The sequence below is a fragment of the Patagioenas fasciata genome, chromosome 2 (assembly GCF_037038585.1).
Source record: "Patagioenas fasciata isolate bPatFas1 chromosome 2, bPatFas1.hap1, whole genome shotgun sequence".
NCBI lineage: Eukaryota > Metazoa > Chordata > Aves > Columbiformes > Columbidae > Patagioenas > Patagioenas fasciata.
The window spans coordinates 29,815,369-29,837,812 of NC_092521.1; the positions used below are offsets into that span (position 1 = coordinate 29,815,369).

The 22,444-nt window shown below is 37.8% G+C and overlaps 1 protein-coding gene across 9 annotated transcripts in view; it reads right to left on the minus strand.

Annotated features, from left to right (window-relative positions):
- RALYL (RALY RNA binding protein like) overlaps positions 1–22,444 on the minus strand; it is a 384,238-nt gene that overhangs the window by 28,590 nt on the left and 333,204 nt on the right. For 8 of the 9 annotated variants that reach the window (XM_065832023.2, XM_065832022.2, XM_071803975.1 and 5 more), the window contains 3 exons: positions 8,361–8,408; positions 4,766–4,929; positions 4,042–4,122 (listed from right to left, as the gene is read on the minus strand). In XM_065832023.2, the coding sequence (XP_065688095.1) occupies positions 4,042–4,122; positions 4,766–4,929; positions 8,361–8,408 (293 nt within the window). The remainder of the gene's footprint in view (positions 1–4,041; positions 4,123–4,765; positions 4,930–8,360; positions 8,409–22,444) is intronic. The other variant, XM_071803977.1, reaches the window with a different exon arrangement.

Genomic DNA, 22,444 nt, shown 5'->3' on the forward strand with positions numbered 1-22,444 from the left:
AAGGAATACTACGTTAGAAAAAAAAAAATTAAATGTAGTTGCACTGAAAAAATCCTACACTTTATTGAATAACAGCAGACCTCCTACCCTTAACATGAAAGCTCATCAGTGGCAAAAGACAGTGACAGAATTATCCTTGGGTATTCAGGCTGACAATAGGCCATCACTGTAATGCAGCCATGAGAGGGAAAATGCAGTGCTGGGTTTTGTCAAATGATGTATTGCTAAAGATGGGGAAATACAATGCCATCGTACAAGGACCTGGTGAGAGCTCATCTGGAATAACGTGTACAGGTTGAATCACTGAATTCTAGCAGGTACGTGGGGAGAATGGCCATGAAAACGACCACAAGAATGGAAAGCTTGTAGTGTGACAGAAGGGTTTTACATGTTTGCCCAGGACAAAATAAGGTAGAAGGAAATAAAACTTTTAAGCTAAGATTGTGTTGGTACAACAAATGTATATGAAAAAATGAGAAACAAATTTAGGCTGGATATTAAAAGAAACAGAGGCAGGCAGAAAACAAACCCAACTTTTAAGCTAAGATTGTGTTGGTACAACAAATGTATATGAAAAAATGAGAAACAAATTTAGGTTGGATATTAAAAGAAACAGAGGCAGATAGAAAACAAATCCTAACCAGCTTTAAGATGGAGCATAAAGGATTAGATGATGCAGCTACTTGCAACAGTGAGAAATTAGATTCAGTGACCTTTCCAGGCCTCTGCCAGGAATGCAAGGGCCTTCCAGAATGCATGTTTCATTGGAGCATCTAGCACCAAAGGAGACAAACAGCATCCAACTCAAACCAAGACATTTAAAATTGAGGTCAGTCACATTTTTAGAAATGAAAGTACTAGTGTTGAACTGTAGCTATATTTGTAGAATTTTTTTTGCCATAACTACAAATTAATTTGTCCACAAAGCATGATTTGATTTCTTTGGAAAGGAATGTAATGTATTTTTACCTAAGCCCTTCATGTTTAATATAAAATATTTTATCATATTACTTAGATCTCACTGAAAAATGGGTTATGAGTCAAAAGTAATGAATTTAAAGACACAATTCAGCACATATTGTAACATCTTAAGTGTTTCCTCCCTAATCTCAAGCCTGCAGGGTATAAAAAAATTGATTGGTCTTTTCCTCCTGTTTTCAGATGTGTAAAATGAAAGTGCGCACTCTAGTTTCTACATTTTCAGAAAAAATAAGTTTTCCCCAGTTCTAAACAGCAATCTGCATCTGCTGCTTCATACCATTAACACGAAGAACTGTTATGTGTACTTTCCACACCAATATATCTCATTTCGTGAGTTACTTCTGATAATGTGGAAAGGTTGACTGATTTTTTTCTAGTTTTAGGAGTTAAAAAGAAAACCAAATATTGTCAACTGATCCTTGAAAAATTATAGACTTGGGAAAGAAATAAAATCTTCCTAACTTGTTTTATGGAAGAAACTTAGGATACATATTGTCACTTTCTGATAAAACAAGAATTTACTTCACTGGCAGACATTATTTTTGCAGATATACTCATCAATGACCAAGGCATTTTTGGTATTATATTTTTAGAATATCTTTGTTGTATGCCACATCAAAATTCTGTCTTTGGATTGCTGGTTTTCAGCGATAAGATTACCTCTAAACCTGGTAATTTCACTGAGGGGTCCCCCGTGTTCTGACCTTTACTATTACATGGTATGGGTTCATTTTCTGGATGCAGGCTGAGTGTGGAGAACAGCTATGAGAACAGTTATGCCTATGAGATTTCTACTTTAATCTGAAAAGTCTATTAGGGAATGTGATCTCATGAGAGCTTTGCTGTTTGGGCATGAAATCTTTCAAGCATAGGCAATACCATTTTGACATAGTTAATTATGAACCTGTGGTTAAGCTGTTTTACAGTCCTGAATTTCATTGAAAGCCAAAATATCTTCCTTCCCACAAACTATGTTTCTCCTCATTGAAGAGATCCTTTATTTAGCTAGCAATAAATTACAATTAGAATAGACAGTGCATTAGTTCAAGGGGTTCAGATTAGCAGTGTAGAGTAAGGTGCAATAAAATATTAAATTTCTTCATCCCATTATTCAACATAACCAACTTTTCCAATAAAATGGCAAAAGAAGCCACAAAATACATTCTCCGCTTTCCAGCTTGAATCCCCTAAGGGAATGGCTCCATTATTTCTCCGATAAACGTCTTACAATAAGCTGGATTACATTTCTGTCCAAGTCAACAAAATCATATTTCTACCTTTATGATGGGTTGGTTGGACTTGACTAAAAGGAAGTAATTCTGTGGAGAAATCAAGCATGAAAGTCTGTATACTGTGTGTCTGACTCCTTTTAAAGGTGTGCTGCATTTATTCCAGCTCAATAAATAGCCTCTGCAGTTGTGTTCCAATTCTCAATGTAAAGAACGGAGGGTGGAAACCCAGCAGGGGTCAAAACATCAGCCCACCATTTTAGTGATGCACCTTCCAGCTCTCCCTTCAGTGTTAAAGAGCTGGACCCAAAGACTGATCTTGTCGTCTGGAGCCTGAAGACTCCAGGTTTAGAATTCACATCACACCTGAATACATCAAAGGATACTTTCACCAGGGCATAAGACTGTCTGTTAGGATATCTACACTCCTGATTACATGCCATTAAATAATTTAGAGGTTCTGTAACATCTGTCATGTTATGTAGACAGTGTTTTGGAGGTCTTACAACATGTGGCTATGGGTACTCAGACTAGGGCTGAGTCCTATAATCTATGTTATGCATTACCTAAGTCCTGACATGCTACTATAAAACATGTTCTGAAATGCAATATAAATAATAAAGAAATTTGGTGGTTATTCTAAGGAACAGATATATACGTGTTAACGTAATGTGCTTTGTCCCATTCACTACAATAAAAATCCAGATTTCTGGGTGAGAGTTTTCCTTGACATCCATTGGTATATACTAAGGTCCTCAGCTTTCTAGAATAATTTTGATTATTCTTGTTATGGACAACAAGCAATATATATTAAAAAAATTATCTGAAAATAATTAATCTTCTCAAGGCAAAGTGAGTCCAAAAAGCCCACTCTTCTTAGATCACGCTTTAGGACAATTAGTGAATTAAATGCACTACTAACGCTTCATACAGATAAGAAAATAGTAAAGGATGAACAAAGGAGATCTAATGAATGAATCTGTAAGTGTACATACTTACTAAAGCTTTGATGCACTGTATGAAAACCCACAGACTCAAGGCTGGAAAAAACTAACAAATAATTTAAATTGTAAGTCTACTGAAGTGAAGATCTTGAGCTGTATGTTTTCTTTTAAATTAATATAAGGAATCGTAATTCAGTACTTTGAAGTACTGAGGAAAGACAAAATTAGCTATGGACAAAAGGATTAGTTCAAGATGTGTATGAAAATGTCCAGACTCATGTTCATCCTCTAAAGAACAAAGGAAGTGCTGCTACTCCCAGACATCCTCTTAGGGTGTTAGTAGCTCCATAATATGACACCTAAATTTAGATGTTTTCCTGTGTGCTAGCTGTCAAAGCTCCCATTATTGATTATGGACATCTAGCCAATTTATTCACTGGAGACTTGAGTTTGATTCAACCATACAGCCAACAGAGCCTCTCTTTCTCAGAATATCATCCTTTCCAAGGAGCGGCTTGTTCCTCAATGTACAACATTATCTTTAGCTCTGGTTATCACATCTCCATTCTTTCAGTCACATGCATATTTATTGCATGTTTTCTTTCAAGGTCTTTTATACCATCAGTTCATACAATAGGATCAATTATGAATCCTAGTGGGCTCATTAGAGGTCCATCTTCTTTGTTAGATGCTAGTGTGTGAGATTTGGATATGTTACTCAAGTAGAGTATATAATGGCCTCATGTTGATATCATAAGTAACCCCTTTTGCAGTAAGATGTACTGTTGGTGGATTTACTTATTTCATGGTGAGATAAATTATGGCCAGTCTAGTATTGCAAGTGTCTTATTGAAGTGCCTTCATTCTTTCTAATATCTGATCCCTACCTGATCTTTCTCTTCCTCTTCCAGTGACGCTTCCAAGGACAGTATCACTCCACATAAGGGGCAGGGGAAGACAGGTGGGTGCTGAAAGATGCACGAAGAGGAAGATGAAGTTCCCACGACATACTATGGGGTGGGGAGCTTGGTGAACATGAAAGAGGGAATGCCTATGGTTCATCAGCTCTTCTAAGACCAACTCACTAAAGAAGGGCTGAATAACCCCAAGTTGCCAAGTCCTGTTTTGGACTCCCTTTAGAACAGGCAAAGACAGTTTGCCTCTTTCTAACCTCAAAGGAATCTGGCAAAAAAAGCACACACAACCCAACCTCCCCTGGCCCACCCAGCCCACCAATCCCAGATCACATCAAGTGTCAACAGAAATTATTCCACCTCTGTCTATAACAAGATTATTAGCTTTGCTTTATTATCAGTTATTCACAAGACATCACGGTGCATAAGCAGTTGGGATGACAAGAGATTTTAAATAAGTTTCTTCTGAGGTGAAGGGAGTAGGTCAAATATTTTTGAAGGGATTTCCTTCAAAAGTTATATCAGTGTGCTCTTTGACTTGCAGGAAAGGCACAGCAGCTTTGGTAATCAAACCAGGTTTTCCAGCTAAAGGCTGAGGGTAGGGAATGACTGCAGCAGAGTAATGTAGTGGAAACTGTTTGCAGAAATTACTGGGATCATTTTTTTCAATAATATCCAACTGATATGAGCAACTCACATTTGGATCCTGAGGAAGAAGCCCCACTTGAGGTGGATCGTGATGCTCCTTTCATGGAGAAAACCCCCTTGCCTCTGCGAGTTGTTGTCACAGCCACACGTGGACGCTTCAGTGGAATTACTGCACGAGGTGGTGGGGGGACACGGCCGTGGTAATCAAACAGTCTAGAAAAGATTAAGTCAGCTGAACTCCATAAAACTTTCTGTGATATCATGTCATGGAAGCCCTGTCAACTAAATTTTCATGTTATCTTTGAGAAAATTACCCTTTGAAACTGTAATCACTTTATATCACAGTCAAATTAGATTTCAAGGACCTATGCACATCAAGTGCTATATTCAGATTTCAGTCACAGACCAGTGCATAGCTCAGATTTTTTGCATAATTTAAATGAAGGATGCATTACGGATCTCTGTTATTTGCAATATGGAAAATCCATAACCTGCTTTCCACAGGTCCACATGATTTCATTGCACACAACTTGCAGCAGTACATTTTGTTCCAGTGACATTTCAACTCTTTTATTACAGGCATAGCTTAAATTCTAGTTTTCTGTCTGCTATCCTTAAAGACAGAAAAAAAATGAACTTTTCTGAAGCCAACCATCACCATAAAGATATATCCTGCAGTTTGTAAAATAGCAAAAGAATCTTTACAGTGAGAGACCTGTATGTCCTTCTGAATGTATACAAAAGATGTCCCAGCATATGTTCTCTTTATTGGAGAATGAATTGACATTGAATCACTGGAATTCCCAGGCATGCTTAATAAAAATATCTTGTTCAAACTAAAGCCACTGAGGCAAGTAGATATTCAGAGAATTACCACTACAGTCAATAAAAGATATTCTACAAACAAAATGAACTAGTGTTCACAAACAGAATACCCAATTCTAAAAACACAGTTATCAAGAGCAGCTAACTAACCTACGTAGAAGAAAAGGTACACAGTAGAAAAGGTAATCAAAGCTACAGATACATTCAAAACATAAAAGCTATGGGCTCTGAATATGACAAGTCAGGACAAGAAGGCTCAGAAAATAAAGATTACCAGTTCAGAAACTGAAGCAGAGGGACAAGCAATACTCTCACAAAATATTCTTGAGTTTCTCTCAAATGATACTTGCAACTAGTAATTATGGAAATGTATAACTGCATGTTTAGTTTTCACAATTCTAACTACTGTCACCCAGCTGGGCAGATAGATAGGTATTTGAAAACAGACACATGAGAAACAGTAATTCACTCACCACAGGGTCTAACAGCAGGCTGAACTGGAGGCAGAATCAAACTTAAGCTTTCTAGCTTGTTTTATGGCAAGTAAACTGTGCTTAAATCCCAGGATCCTTACTGTTGTCTGTACTGTAATCCTACAGACAATGTAACCAGCTCCCTCCTTTTCCATAGCTGACTACAAAATGTGCCACAGAGATCCTGTCACCCCACTGAACTTGAACTCCATGCCCTTGGATATTCTTACTGAATAAGCAGTTTCTAACTGCTGTGAGCATAACTAAACAGTTATGTATGAAGATGAATGTTAAAACATTTTTTTTAACTTTTTTGACAGAAATATTATTTTTGATGTCACTCATCATTTATCACATTGGATGATCTGCAGGTTGGTCACGATCTCCTGTCTGACATTACTGGAAAAAAAATGTTTCAGAGGAGCTGTAAGCTATCATAGAAAAGATCATTATGTAATTTTTCCTCCAAAGGTGATCGCAGAGTCGTGAGTGTACTGACTTTCCATACTCACTACGAGTACGTGTATCTCTTTAAAAATAATCCCGCACCGTGTTCAGGCAAGTGTGTACTCCTCCCGGACTCAGAAACGGTTCCAGCATTGTTTTGGTGAAGCCATGTGCACTCTGTGGACTGCCTGTTGTATTAGTTGCTGCTCCTCAATAATTTTCGTCAACTGATATCCAAACCTGTATTTAAGTCACTTTTGGAGTGCTAAAACCCTGTTTCTCACCAATTTAATGAAAGTTGTTTTGGACCCTGTTGTCCCTTAAACTAACCTCGGGGTGCCTCCGTGACAGTTCTCTACAGCATTCTTCTGGAGAAACTCGCTTCTCATGGCTCCGATGGGCATACTCTTTGCTGGATAAAAACCTGGCTGGGTGGCCCGGCCCAAAGAGTCAAATCTAGTTGGTAGCCAGTCATGAGTGGTGTTCCCCAGGTGTCAATACTGGGGCTGGTTCCATTTAATCTCTTCATCAATGATCTGGATTAGGTGCACCCTCAATAAATTTGCAGATGACACCAAATCGGGTGGGAGTGTTGATCTGCTGGATGGTAGGAAGGCCATACAGAGGGATCTGGACAGGCTGGATCGATGGGTTGAGGCCAGTTGTATGAGGTTCAACAAGGCCAAGTGCTGGGTCCTGCGCTTGGGTCACAACAATACTGTGCAACATTATGGGCTTGGGAAAGAGTGGCTGGAAAGTTGCTGGGCAGAAAAGGACCTGGGGGCACTGGTCAACAGCCGGGTGAACATGAGCCAGCAGTGTGCTCAGGTGGTCAAAAATGCCAACAGCATCCTGGTTTGTATCAGAAACAGAGTGGCCGGCAGGACTAGGGAAACGATCATCCCTCTATACTGGGCACTGGTGAGGCTGCACCTTGAATCTTGTGTTCAGTTTTGGGCCCCTCACTACAGGAAAGATGTTGAGGTGCTGGAGAGAGTTCAGAGAAGGGCAACGAAGCTGGTGAGGGGTCTGGAGCACAAGTCTGATGAGGAGCAGCTGAGGGAACTGGGGCTGTTTAGCCTGGGGAAAAGGAGGCTGAGGGGAGACCTTACTGCTGTCTATAACTACCTGAAAGGAGGTTGTAGCATGGAGGGTGTTGGTGTCTTCTCCCACGTAAGAAGCTATAAGACATGAGGAAATAGCCTCAAGTTGTGCCAGGGAAGGTTTAGACCGGATACTAGGAAAAATTTCTTCACAGAAAAGGCTGTGAAGCACTGGAACAGGCTGCCCAGGGAAGTGGTGGAGTCACCATCCCTGGAGGTATTTAAAAGACACAAAGATGAGGTCCTTAGGGACATGGTTTAGAGGTGTACTTGACAGTATTTGGTTAATGGTTGGACTTGATGATCTTAAAGGCCTTTTCCAACAAAAGTGATTCTATGATAAGGTCCTTCTAGACTTCTAAACATTCTTGGAAGACACATTTTTCAGGAGACATTCTATATCTTTTCATACACACAGATGAGAAGACAAAGACATGCATGTCATACTGAAAAAATTTACAGCTGCTATATACTCCAGGAAAAGTACGCCTGGAAGAACTCTGGAGGAAGAAACACTGAGCAGTTAAACTGCCATTAAACTGTTCAGCACACAAAATGCCCCAAAAGCTCTTAGAGAAGGATAAGACCAAAACAGCTGTCAAATCAGCATACATTTGGTGGTGGTAATCTTAGCTGTTTGTGATATATTCAAATAGTCTTCTTCTGATACACAATAGAAATAATGAAATGAATAATATTGAAAATCAGAACAGACCTGTCTAACCACGTGATGTGATTACATTATAAACAAAGAGTAGAAATGGTGTAGGATGTACAAAAATATAACCACACTTACCGATTGTAGAAATCATCTCTGTAGTAATCATAATCAAAGACATAACCACTGTAGAAAAATATAGAAAAACAAGAACGAACTGGTTTAGAGAAAAATACACAGTGATTAAAACATTTGTGGTATTATTGGCTTACTCTCACATTCCAAGCCCTTTTTCAAAGTCCTTCCATTTCTCTTCCTCAAACATACACTCTACATTACATTTGTCAATGTTGTTGTCAGCTATCACTGCAGTGTATTTGGAAATGTGATGTCTTGGGCAAGCAGAACAGTGTAAAAAGTTGGCAGCACACATAGAAAGGATTTAACACAATGGGACAGTTCTGTAGTTAGGGGATCATAATAGTGTAATTCTTTGAGTGATCAAACGAAGTGATGACTTTAATACGGAAGCCCTCCTGTTTGCTGGGCTAACATAGCATCATCAGTGGACTAGGAACACTCTTAAATACATGAAAGATTGTTAAATGAGCAAGTAGGTAAGCAGAGATAAGACAATGAATTTGATTTATGAGAAACACGAAAAGGGTTGGACAGTTGGTCCTTGAGTTTGCCGAATCTTTCATCAAAAAGAGAAAAAGAAAAAAGTTAGGAACATACTGATGCAAGTGAAAATGTTACAGAGATGCATTTCCCCTCAGGTTCAGAAGGGAATATATATGCCAATCTGGGAAAAGAAAGGCACCATCAAAGGAAATAAGTATAGGTAGGAAATTGCAAAGTTCCAGGGGAAAACTATTTTTGAGCTGTCAATTGCAAAGTCAATCCTAAATTGGTCTTCCTAGTTTTGCATTTCATTAACAACTTTCTACTTTTATGGTGAAGATATAGCAATGAAGGCTATCTATTTCACACATCCAAAAGAATAGAACCAAAAAACTAGTAAATGATCTGCATGGAAAAGTCACAAGGGATTTGTAATCTGCCTGATGAAGGACTAATAACACAAACCCTAAGTTTTTCACTTGCCTGAGAAGGACAGTTATGAATAGTGAAGGATGAAAGGCACGAACAAAGTATCACAAAAAGGAGAAGATTTAAATAAGAAACCAGAAAGGTAGGTCAAAGCACAGAAGAAAATACTCATAGAAAATAAAGGGAGATGAATGTTGGTAGCTACATGTTAATGAAGTTTGTCTTCCCAGGCAATGGACTTCTGAATAATTTATTTTCTTGAATATTGTGCAAATTTTTTTTTTTTTTTTGTAATTTTATTTTTTTTTTCTTTAGGACATAATTTGAAGAATTCAGTTTGAAGAACTGAGAATTCTGGAGTTCTTTGAGTTTGTTTTTCCTCATCACATTATGCCTCTTTCCCCTTTTGCTATATCCCAGAGGGTGATCACTTAAATGTGGGGAAAATTAGAGTTGTCTGGCTTAAATTACCTCAATAATAACTTCATCTCAGTGCTTTGATTTTGAGGGTTTGCAGTTTCCTTTGTCTGCAACTGGCAAAAACATCTATTAAAGAAGCAGGATGTTGGGGAACAGTTTCCTTCTCTGCCACATCTGCCTTGGATGCAAATGCGCAAACCTCTAGTGACAGGATAAGCTGTACCATCTACCTACATAATACTAGATCAGCAGTGAAGATCATGAGACTCACCTGGTCAGATGGACAACTGTATTCCCATTGGTAATTTATTTGAGAAATGAAAGCCCTATATGCATTTAATATGAAACATTAAATCAAAGCCCTGGGAGACGAGAACTCAGCAAGCAGGTAAGGTGTGTGTGGCAGAAGGAGGAAGATAATGTTTAGTAATAATAGTTAGACCTCATACAGTGATCAAGTTTCTGTATCTTACCTTAAAACAAAACTAGCAAAATTTTCCCTAAACTATGCAACAGCTCTTATATTGTCTTTCACTCCATAGCCAGTCTACATGGAACTAAGCAGGTAGCAAACCTATTATTTTATTTACAGCTCTTCCCAGTTTACTAGTGTTTTTATTTAGCTGAATGATTAATAGCTGCAATAACTCCATACTTAATATTCAATTTGAGTTTTTAAGTAGAAGATAACATACAATAGAAAAAAGATTAAATTTAAAAGGCCTGTCACATGAAATCTTTTACCCAGACAGTGACATTTATTTAATTGGCATAAAGACCAGATAAATTCAGTTTTTCAAGGTTGAAAACCGTGAAGCTGATGGAGAATAATTCAGTTTGCATCAGTTAGAGTAAGGCTGAAGAGCAGCAATATTTTCCTGTGGGAAAAATGTCAGTAGGCTTGGGAGAAGGTTGAGTGGCTGGGAAAGGCTAGCACATTCCTCGGATGAAGGTAGTCACAAGAAGTGGAGGTTTTGGGTAGGCAAAATGAAGGAAGGGTTTGTGGTGTGGCAACCAAGTGTTTTTCTCCTTCCCTCCCTTCTGTTCTCCCATTATCACTGTACCACCGAGGACCACTGAGGAGATTCTGTCACAGCATTCTTCATTTAGAATACTTTTACGTCATTGAAAAATGTGGGTTATCTTTTAAAAATTACTGTCTTTTTTTTTTTCCCAATTATTTTTTTAATTTAGTGTAACATCTGGGAGAATACTTCTCTTTTAAGAGAAGCAGTTTTGCACATCAGTCAGCCTCTGAGAATTTCTTTTTCTCTGTTCTTTGTTCAGGTAACTTCAGTCTCAAAACTGAACTCAGTTCTTTATTTTCCTTCAGCTTTGCAAGAGGCAGTTTCAGCCCACATGGTCTAATATTTATCTGTGGAACCAGAGCAGGAAAAAGTAGAAGCACATTTTTGAATCTCATTAGTCTCACATGGCAGTGTAATCTATGAATTATAGTAAATTTTTATGGGTTGCTTATATTACCTTTTAAATATATTTCATTGCTTCAGAAGCACTTGATACTGTTATCACATCTTTAATTTTCACCCTGAGAAACCCCAGTGGTTTTCATACAGCATTTTACAGAGTAAGCTATCCAGACAGCTCTGCTACAGATGTTGCCTCTAACCTTAAAGTTAAGGTGCTTTGCATTTTTGCACGGTTTAGTTCAGTAGCATCCTTTGCTACCAAGATAAGAGATAACTGCAGGTATTCTGTATGTTGCATGGTTGTCAGTCTCTGAAATGGGTATACATGTGGCTTTTGCTGCTATAAACATTCTCCAATTTGTCCTTTTTAACTGTCTCTCTGTCAAAAGGTTACTGTCCTCATGGTTGGGGTATGAGATGCAAACATAATTGTGGCTTTTAATAGTGTAGCCTGTTAGTATCATTGACAAGCTAACAGGAGTCAATTTGCTTCCATTTCTAGTCTGAGTTTATTGCAAAAGAGATCATCACAATTCAAGGGCATCCATGTGAATTAAGTCCCGTGGGTGCTGGAGACTCCAGCAAGAGGTGGGGGTGAATCTCTGCTTTCCCCACAGACCATTTGAGAACTCTCTGCACAGGCAAAAGGCATTTCTGTGTGGAAGTACCATTCATATAGAGGGGGAAAGTGCCAGTTCTGCACATTTAGAGACCCTGTACCTGGGACCCTTGGCAAAGGTGTGGTAACAGCTACTTGACCTGTAGGAATAGCACCTAGAGGTACTAGAGGTGAATGGGGTGCAATAAGCTTTCAACAGAGCAAGGGATTCAGTTCCTTTTCCCCTTTCCCATTACTTAGTCTCCTTGAAGAAAGTTGATGGAATTCAAGTGTTGATCATCAAGGAAAGACATATATCCTTCCATGCTATTTAATAAAATAACAGAAGAGGAATAGTACTGTAGGACCTTATGTGTAGGTATTGACCTTTATGAAATCAAACAGGTAAAGGAGGGTGGGTTAAAAGCTTTGGGAAATCTTGATATGGACCCTTCTTTATATCCATGATCTGTGTCTCTTTTTCCATTTCTGAAATTCTACCTGCAGATGTGGCAGCACAGGCGACACAGAGACAACATGCTGTAGCTCCTGGTGTCAAGTGTCCTTCACTGTGACTGGTGAGTTAATAGCCCAGGGATGCAAGACACTGTGTGAGACCCTTAGAGGTCTGGGGTTTTATAAAGGTAGGTCCTAGTCCTCTCATCTGTGAAGCAGTTGTCCTGCATGTGTACTGAAAAGTCTGTGAACTAACAACAATGAAAAGAACTGAAAATGGGTGACCTAGGAGAAAAAATGTCTCTTCTGTTTTTCCAACTGATCTTACTAGTTGTTTTTTTTTTTTCCTTTTTATCTTTTTTTAATTATTTTTAATTAAGTTGAATGATAATATTTCTTTTGTAATAATATATTAAATAGATTATACTGTGAAAGCAACCAGCACATCACTCCATCTACAGTCATAATTGTTCACACTTATGCATGCCAAGGGACAGACATAAGTGTTGGTCAGTGCTGAGATATAAAACATGAAGCAGAAAATTAGCACAGATAATCACTGGCACTGAGATCAAGGTGACTGTAGGGCTCTTAACCTCTTGAGAGTTATTCCTTAGCAACGCAACAACCTGTGTCATGGAGGCTGCAGGAAATCGCTCACATGGTGTTGAATACCAAATACTCAGCAAGTCAGAAGCAGAGAAAGGTTTAAATGAGCCTGTGTACTGATGGAGTCAGCAGTTTCCTAATGGCACTGTAAACAGGCAGATTAATTACCCACAAACATATGCTATCTCTGCAATATTAACAACAGGGTGCATGATGCTGCTATTAAAACTGAAGACAGTAAAAGACACTGTAATGTTCACACTGAAGCAAAGAAAACTCATCAATAAAATGTATTTCTGTTAAGCAAAAGTCATGCTTCCTTTTTCTGACCAAGTATCACCAAGAGAATCTTGTACCAGTGGTCTCTTTAGCTTCACTTCACTTAACACTATGCCTGCTTTAAATTGTGTATCCCTGAAGAGTAAAGGATTCCCCAAAGACCATATTTTTAGATTTATTATGGTGTACATATCCGAATTTCCTATGCATATCAGCACTTGCACATGTGTAAATCAGGCAAATGCAAAATTATGCTTCTGCATCTTTGAAATAAAGCTATGGATGGTCTGACTATATTGCATATTGAAAATATATTATTACTGCACAATCTTGGTTTTGTTCTGTGTTCTATGCCCACAAAACATTTTTATAAACTAACAATCACATTCTGTTTTAATTTACATAGCTTCAAACACTGGTGAGTGTAACTGACTTCATTGGAGTTATTCTGTCTTTAGAATAGTTAATGCAGAACAGAGCAGAAATAGCTTTTGTTATTTTCATGGCAACAAGAATTTCTGTCGTGCATGTGAGTCAGCCTTGGCTAATATCTATTTTTCTTTCCATGGGTACAAAGACGTATTCGTAAATCATAAATGTTGACAAAATGGGCATAATGTATCTTAATTCAATTGACAGTGCTATCACCATTTACACTGTCAATTGCTTCTCTGTTGTCAGGGCAGGATAAAAATAATAAATACAAAAGCAATATTCCTTCAATCAAACTCTTTTTAGGAGGCACATATCAACCTAATTGTTGAGTCTAGTATTCCAGTCACTTGTAAAATCATTTCCCTTGTCATGTAAAAAGAATGCTAGAAATTGTTCCTGTTGAGTACAGAAGAGAATCAATCTAAACTGATGTGATGTTAAAAGAAGGGAGTGGGTGAGGGTAACTAGATGATTTAGAGAACAAGCATCAGGAGGTGGAAACTTTCCCTGTTAGAAAATCAGATCGCAAAGACTTTCATGAGCTATTGAAAAAGAAGGGTGGAGATTTCAGGCCTCTTTTCAGTGGATGGTTACCCACACTCTCCAAAGACATGAATTAAATTGGTGGGCTGAATCCCACCCATAATTTAGAGATTATTCGATTTTAGTTAAGGCTGAGGAAGCTAGTAGAAGTGGAAGGACTCTTCTGTTTTGCAGTTCAGGCTGTATATTCTGCAGAGAAAGAGAATAGTCTCCAGAGTCTGCTTTTTGCTGACATTTGTCAAAAGGCAAATTTTGTCAGTGATTCCTTTAACAAATACATTCTTGGAGGTTTATAGCAAAAAGAGAGAGCCAGAAGAGGAAAAGTAATTGCAGAAAATCTTTTACTTTCATTTCCATAATGCAGTTATGAGGGCAAACAGGTATAGTTAAAACCGAAAAATAACCACCAAAATCCCCAATCACTTGTCCCAAAATGCCAATTGAATGCAACCTACTATCTGTATATTTCAATTGCAGATTAATTTTCATAGTAATTTTGTAACCATTTTAATAAAAGTTTTATTCTAATTTGACATGTTCATTCAATTAATAAGTGCAAGATAGATTTTTTTCTTCCTGAATTGGGGAAGAAGTATGGAACCAAGTTTTTAAAAGTGCAGCAAGGAATGTAGTACTGTAAACTGAGAAATTTTTTCTACAAAACTGAGAAGTTTTTGGCAAATCTAATTTGAAGAGGTACAACCTGTCCGAGCAAGAGGTATACATAAAATAGCTGACATACAGTACTCCATTTTCCATTAAAGTATCTTTCTGCAGACACTAGACAGAATTTATTTGCAATATGATTAGGCTGTATTTTTGTCTGTCTTCAGATACATCCTTTCTTTACTCTCATCTTCTCTCCTTAAAAATGTTTTCCCAATGAAACATATCTTAGGAAAACCCTTGAACTTTCTCTCCAATCTGAATTTTCGGCAAAACTTGGTCAAACATTAAAACTTGCATGTACACAATCAAGTAATCAAGTTTATTTATACTCTTTCCTGTAGAGGATTAGGCAAAGCTTGTGAAACACAGGATAGCAGAGACATCAAGACTAATGTTCAGTCTCTGAGCTGGTCTGTTTATGGCAGCCAGACAGGAACAAGTGATGAAGGGATTTCAAGGCAAAGTTCAGCCCCAACACTTTTCGGTACAGTTGAGTGCTGAGCATTAGAATTACTTCTAATACAAACTACTTACTGTGGCTACAGTGGCAGTCTATGCTTAATACTGTTAGCCTGATGCTTTTTAGAAACAGAATAGTAATTTTTCCATGTGAAGAAACTTGAGTAAATATATTTAATGTCTCCCTGACTTTTCTCCTCCTGCTGTTAAACTATTTTTCCTGTCATATAAAGTAATCTCCAATTACTTATATTTCCTATAGGGACATATAGTTAAGGTAAAGTAAAAGCTTTCCAGTGTCCTAACCAGTGGCCTTATGATTTCACAAGGTGTCCTTTAATTGTATTGAGTGACTAGGAAATTCTTCATGTCCAGATGGTATTTTTTCTTAGTACAAGAGTAATGAGTCCTGGCTCTTAAAAATGTGTTTTAAATTCAGTGTATTCAAGGTACTACTGCCAAAAACCACACACATGTGAGTGACTGTCCAATATATTAGCAATATTGTATGCATTGCAGGAGTACCATTCCACTTTGTTTGAAAAGTACAGAAGACTGTCATTGACAGGTGTAGGAATAAGAGATGGATTTAGGTTTTAAAGCATTTCTACAACATTTCACCAAACAGCAGACTGATAAATTAAAATCACAGTGGTAGCATCAGAGCTGAAAGACTTAAGATTACAAACACAGGTCTGTGAGAACTTTAGGCACCCTTCAGAGTAGCTGTCTTAGAAGCACTGAAACAGAAAAGCACAGTTCACAAAAGATTAATCAATACAATGTGACACTGTCAGAGTTTATGTAAAGAAAAAAAAAATTGTAGAAAATTGCAGCATGTTTTCCTCTCCTCTTTTCAAACTGTCAGAAGGCTTAAATTAAATTTAATTCTGTTCTCAATTACACTACGTTTACTGATGAAATTTAATTCTTTTGGATTGAGCAGCTCAAGGTTCAAAGCAGCAAAATGGAGACAATGAAAGAGAGCATAATTGTCAGTGTCCTGAATACGGCTTGTGAAGACAAGACATACTACTTGTTTTTCCAAGAATGCACTTTGCACATGAAGTTACAATATAAATGGAAATAGCAGATACTGTGAATCCAACAAAGCATTCTTGTATTCCTGACCCATTGTGCAATAATTTCCATGGTAAATGGATATGGGATGCGCACCTGATACAAAGGGGATCCTTCTGTAACTGAGCACAGGACTAGACTCAATTCCAGTCTGGTGGGAGATGAGTGGAAAAGGCAGTTGTGCATCACACAACCACTTGTGTTTCCTCTGTAGAAGTGCTAACTATGCTGACCACACTTTCCTTGGCTTCCAACAAATCTGTGCCCCCTCCTAATACTTCAGGGCTCTGGAAGGGCCTCTGTCCATTCACTTTCTGTATACACAGTGAAGAATAAAGGAATAAAAAAGTAATAAACTAGAGGAATTCCTAAAATACCACTGGAAAGACCTTTTGATTTACAGTAGGGTATTCAAATGTCGCCACTCTGAGCTACCTCACTGTAAAGCCAGAATAAAGCTGTTGAAATCAAGGGATCTGATATAACTATTCATCTTAAATATATTATTTATCTTAAACATTTCTCAGACAATGATGTGTGTATCCACGTTTTCTCTTTCATACAGATGAATTTCATAACATTTTAGAAAATAAGGAAATGACTGCACAAAAGAGGGCTTGGGGAGCTTTGTGCTTCCATTATTGCCATTTTCTGTAGCATGTGCCCCTATATCCTGTGGTCACAGGTCTTGTCAGATTAGGGCTTTGCTTGCACTTTGCATCAAGGCTAGTAAACATTTATAGAAAGTTGCATTTCAAGTGTTTTATCACAGTGGGAAATGCACACTAGAAGTTAACAATACAGACACATCTTAGCCTAAATTTGTTTTTGTATAGTCTATTGAATCAAGCTACCATAGCAATTCAGTGCTGAGAATTGCCTCCAGCATCTCTTCCCAAACCACAAGACTCTGAGAAGGAATTAAAGCTGTTAAGATATCTCCCTCTCTCTTCCCTCCTTCTCCTTCTCTTACCTTCTTGCTGAACTCCCCTCACACAATTTTTGCCTTCTCCCAGCAAAACCACATTACCGTTACTCACCCTTATATGACTTACATGACTGGAATGTTATTTTTCTATGAATGCTCTACACAGCAAGACAGTTTTATAGCCTATAAAGTATCAGCCAGACTATGAAATACAACTAACTACTGACACCTAGGCAAGGTCTACTTGAAATCAAATCATATTTGGTTTCAGATTTAAAGTGTAATAATTATTAATATGTGTGTATGTGAATAAAAACATTAGTTTTGTGAGGACACAAAGCCTTATGCTCTATCTTTCAGGTTCCTCTGTCTCTACCAAAGAAATGTGAACACTTAGACATAATACTACTATATAAGCCACACTAACAACCCTCAGTTTTGCTTCACTAACTTCACTGTCTCAGAAGATGTACCTTCCATTTCTATCACATATTCTCTTGTACACCAAAAAAGGATAGATCTGCAGGATGAATTACATTATCTGAGAAATGTTTCAGTTTTCCTCCTTTACATATTCATCCTAATTTCTGTGAAGATGTTTGCTATTTTCAGGTAGTCAACAAATAGTTCACAGGAAAAATGCAGTCTGAAAGTTGGTAATTTTTCATTTTGACTATTTGTTGCTCATAGTGTGTCTGGAAACCTACCTGTAGTTTCTGTCCCTTGATTTAGATGGCAAGACAATAAACAAGGCCATACCTAGTAGGTACTTCCTGGCAAATTATTGTTTTTGATAAAATTCCTAATTTGTTTGGACTTACAAGTACTTTCTGGTGGCTATCTGTGTGGTTATGAAAATGTTTGACAAAGTAGCTAGAGGACAAAAGTTGATTCAGCCTCCCATCCTTACCCATGAGAATACAAGCTACAAGACCCAAGTGTGATGGACTTCAGGAAGATTGTTTTTGTACAAAGCATTAGAGGCAATTGAAAAGAAAAAACAAAACCAATAAATCTATATTTGTTGAAAATTGGTTTATACTTTTTAAATTAAGCAAATACTTTAGTATTAGCTACAGAGTCACTACTGTAGCAATATAAACTGTCAGTTGCTGTTGATGCATGACAGATTCACTCCGATATTTCTACTCCACATTTAAGGCACATCCTCCAACTTTTAATTCTAATCTAGCATGTAGCTGAAAAGAAATTATTGTTTCTGAACAAAACTGATCCTTACATGAATTGAGAACCAAAGCTGAAGACTTTACGAACAAAAGTAATTGAAGCACAGTAATTAATCTGTTTGCAATGACACCCAGCATACTACTGGCCATAAAACTTGTGACCTAATTCTTATTTATTTTTGTGTACATCATCAGCAAAATTATTACAACATGCTACACCTGTGTGTACACCCCCATGGGGATGTGTATGGCTTATGTTGACAAAGTTGCACTTTGGCTTGCAGAATGATAAGAATTATAAGAACCCAGCTTGACCCTGAGATAAAAAACATCCCAAAGCCCAGTGGATAACTGCAGATTAGTTTTGCACTGCAGCTTATAACTGAAACTGAAAAAGCCCCAAATAAAAACCAAAATGGCCAAAATCAAGACCCAAACATCACTTTGGGCCAAATAGAGGCTATTGAATATGACCCTAAATACCCAAAACATCATTCTGCTTCTTTTCAAATTAAGGTGTGTAAAGGCATTATACCAATGTAGTTGAAAACTGGTCTGTAAATGAGGTCAGATCTCAGATTAAGCTACTTTGGTAGAAGATAAAGTAAGATATGATTCATTTTACTAGTTGAAAACTTGCCTAGTATCAGGACATATTCTGATTTTTATTTTGAATGAACGGTAAATGGTAGCATGCTAATATGCAGCTAGACGATCCAATATGGCAAGATGTGAGTTGTTGTTCCATGGACAAGACCATTGACAGATCAGCTCTAAAGATCATGTCTCCTAGCTTGAAGCTTAATATCTGTTAAAAAACCTCTAGCAGATATAAGAGAGAAGTAGGAGTTCCAATTTCACAGAATCACAGTGATTCTGTGACCTGTTAAAAAACCTCTAGCAAATATGAGAGAGAAGTAGGAGTTCCAATTTGCTCTGCATCAGCAATGCTTCTCTCTGATGTGCCTCTTCGCACCGCCTCCTAACAAACTTCACACCCTGGGAGGGGCCATTCTCCCAGTTTCACAGAGGGGAATCAGAGGCTGAAGGTATCACTGCACATGCAATGTGTTCAACACCTGATGCGGATCTCCTGCTTTTTCACAGAGCTGCAAGGTATTTGGTCCAGCCGCCTGCCCCAGGGGGAACAGTAATCCAGGGCTAGACCAGGTCAGCCATGGCTTTACTTAGCTGAGACTTGGAAACCTCAGTGGATGGAGACTTTACAGCCTCTCTGGAGGACCTGATCTCACCCTTGGTGATTCAGTTCTCTGTGGGACACAATGCCTCAGTGAAGTTGTGGAGTCTCTTCCTCTGGAGACATTCAAAACCCGCCTGGATGCCTTCCTATGTAACATCATCTAGGTGTTCCTGCTCTGGCAGGGGGATTGGACTAGATGATGTTTTGAGGTCCCTTCCAATCCCTAACGTTCTGTGATTCTGTGATTCTTTGTGAAATTATGATAGAATAAAAAGAAAAAAAAAAAATCTTTCCCTCTTCCTATCACTATTCAGGGTAGAAATCTTCATCCTTAGAGTTGTACATTCCCCTTCAGCACAAAACCTGGAACAGGGAAGTGAAAGGATGGTCCCATTTAAACTCAGAGAGGGTACATACATACTGTCATGAGGACACATGGATAGAAGGGAAGACATGTCCCTTTTTCTTTTTGCTATCCCACCATTGCAAGTAGTATGTCAGGTAGATTAACCAATCTCAGATTTCACTTGAAAAAGATTAAACTCATTCCAAAGGTGGAATCAGAGGGAACAGTCATCAGATCCTCTCCAAATGTTTGTACAAGCCCTAGCACCCTAAGAACTTATGTTAAGAAGAGTTTCAGTTGTTACTATCATATAAAAGTAGTAAGAGCAACACAGGTTGATCAACAATGGACAAATACAGATTGACTGACTTGAACAGCATTATAGGGAATTTGAAATTCAAAACATCAAACTTCAAAATTGTTATGTGTTTCAATATATTTATCACGGTGAAGATATTGAATAAAAACTTATTTGCAATGTTCTGGAAACCCATGAAAATAAAGTAAGTCTTTCGTATGGCAATAGGCATACAAAGGAAGAAAAGTTGTCTTGATTTTCAGAGGAGGTGTGAGTAGGGAGGTAGGTCTAATTTTGAAATTGTTTCACATGCCCGTTAGCCTGCCACAATAAGCTGCGCATATTCACAGAAGCCCACAGAGACTGGTGGACCAAGATGCTACGTTGAAACCTCAGAAACAGGAAATAGGAACATGGTGCTAACACAGACCTCTCCAAACACTGTTTTCTGTAACTCCTGGATCAATGACTACTGTTTGGGCAAAACCAAGTGAGTCTGAAGCAAACTGTGTGTAAAATACCTCCCTTTTTTCTTCTTCGTGTAATCCATTTCTATCCTCACGGCCCTGCATCCCTGTTTATTTCCTTTCAGTTTCCTCCCCGCGCCCCCCAACCAGAATATTTCATCTTCCTGACTTTCCTTCAGAAACATTCTCTTGCACATAATTTTCCCTCCTCTGGACAACATCCTCTCCTGTACAGAGGTGAGACTACAGATATTAAGTTCTGAGGAATTGTTCGTCATTAGCCCAGAACATAAATGACTTACAGATCTATTGTTTTCCTAGAATTGCTAATGAAAGAGTACTCTTGAATGTCAGAAATAACAGAGAGTAAATACAAGGGGAAAGCAAATAGAATAAACGGAAGAGAAAAAAAAGTGATCTCATGCTCTATTGTCTTTCTCAATTATGAAGCATATTGTTAGTGATGTCACTAAGGTCAGAGCAGGGGGAAAATAATTTATGAAGGTGCATATTTGTTGAGTTTGTTACTAATAAAAGTTAATGGAATTAGGAAAATACGTGTTTTTTTTTTTTGGCCAGATGTGTTAGTCTTTTTTCTATGCAATATATATTTTTCTCTGTGTGTGAAAGTGTAGAATGAAAAAGATCAGGAAAATAGAGGAATCATCAAATAATTATGTAGATGGTAGATGAATAGAAAAATACATAAATTGGGATCTTTAAACACTGAGTAATGACAAAAAACCCCTGCTAAGTGCAGTAACAGCAATAGACCAACATTATTATTACTGTGGCTTTGTAATCTCTTCTTCAGAGATATCTTCAAACAAAAATAAACTTTTTATAAATTTATGAAACAGTGATATTAATCCACTGTTTCAGAGTCTTATAATAATGGAAAGCAAGCAATTATAGAAACGCTTAATCTTTGTGGTGCTTGGTAAATTGTTGTAAGAGAAATGTATCAGTAATACTACTTGAAATAAAACTGCATAGAGCATCTTCCACATGCAGATACCCAGCTTGCTATATTTGCTATCATCCCCCAAATCCCTTCTGTCTCTCTGGGAACCACCCTGGCAGCCTCACCATGCACAGAGCCCTTGCAGTCCCCTGACTTCTGCTTCTGACACCAGGCTAAACCTCACATAATTAGAGAGGGAGTTGTTTTGGAGGTTATTCTCTGCAAATGCACAAGACTTGCTCCTGCATATCTAAGTCACAGAACCTGAGTGTTTTTAAGCATAAGGAGTTACTGCCTGTCTCTAAACAATGAGTTTAACTAATTGTCAAGTGTGTTCAGTCATCTCATGTTTTTCATCAAAACACAGCTCCTGAATACCTGATGTGAATTTGAACAAGTTACAAAATTATATTTAGGTTGATATTGTTATTAGTTTCATACTAACAGTGCAAAATGCATCCAGTATATAATATTTTTATATTTTTCCTCTGCTGAAGGAAAATAATTTTCTTAGTTATCTCTTTTCAAAAGCTGGATGGGAGCAGTAGGAATAGTGTCTGTGTCCTGGTTTTGTTAAAAACAAGATCAGCTCTCTTTTAGTGATTTTTCCTTTCAGCTAAGTTCTCTTAAGTTCCTTCTAAGTAACTGTATGTTTTTTCGGACATTGTGCTCCAAAGCTGACAAGATGACCAATGGAATGCATAAGAGGCCCATGTTTAGATTTACTGCTATAACAACCAATAATTCTGATAAAATTCCACCAGTTCCACCACGAGAAGGGTGTATTTGCAAGGAGGGGT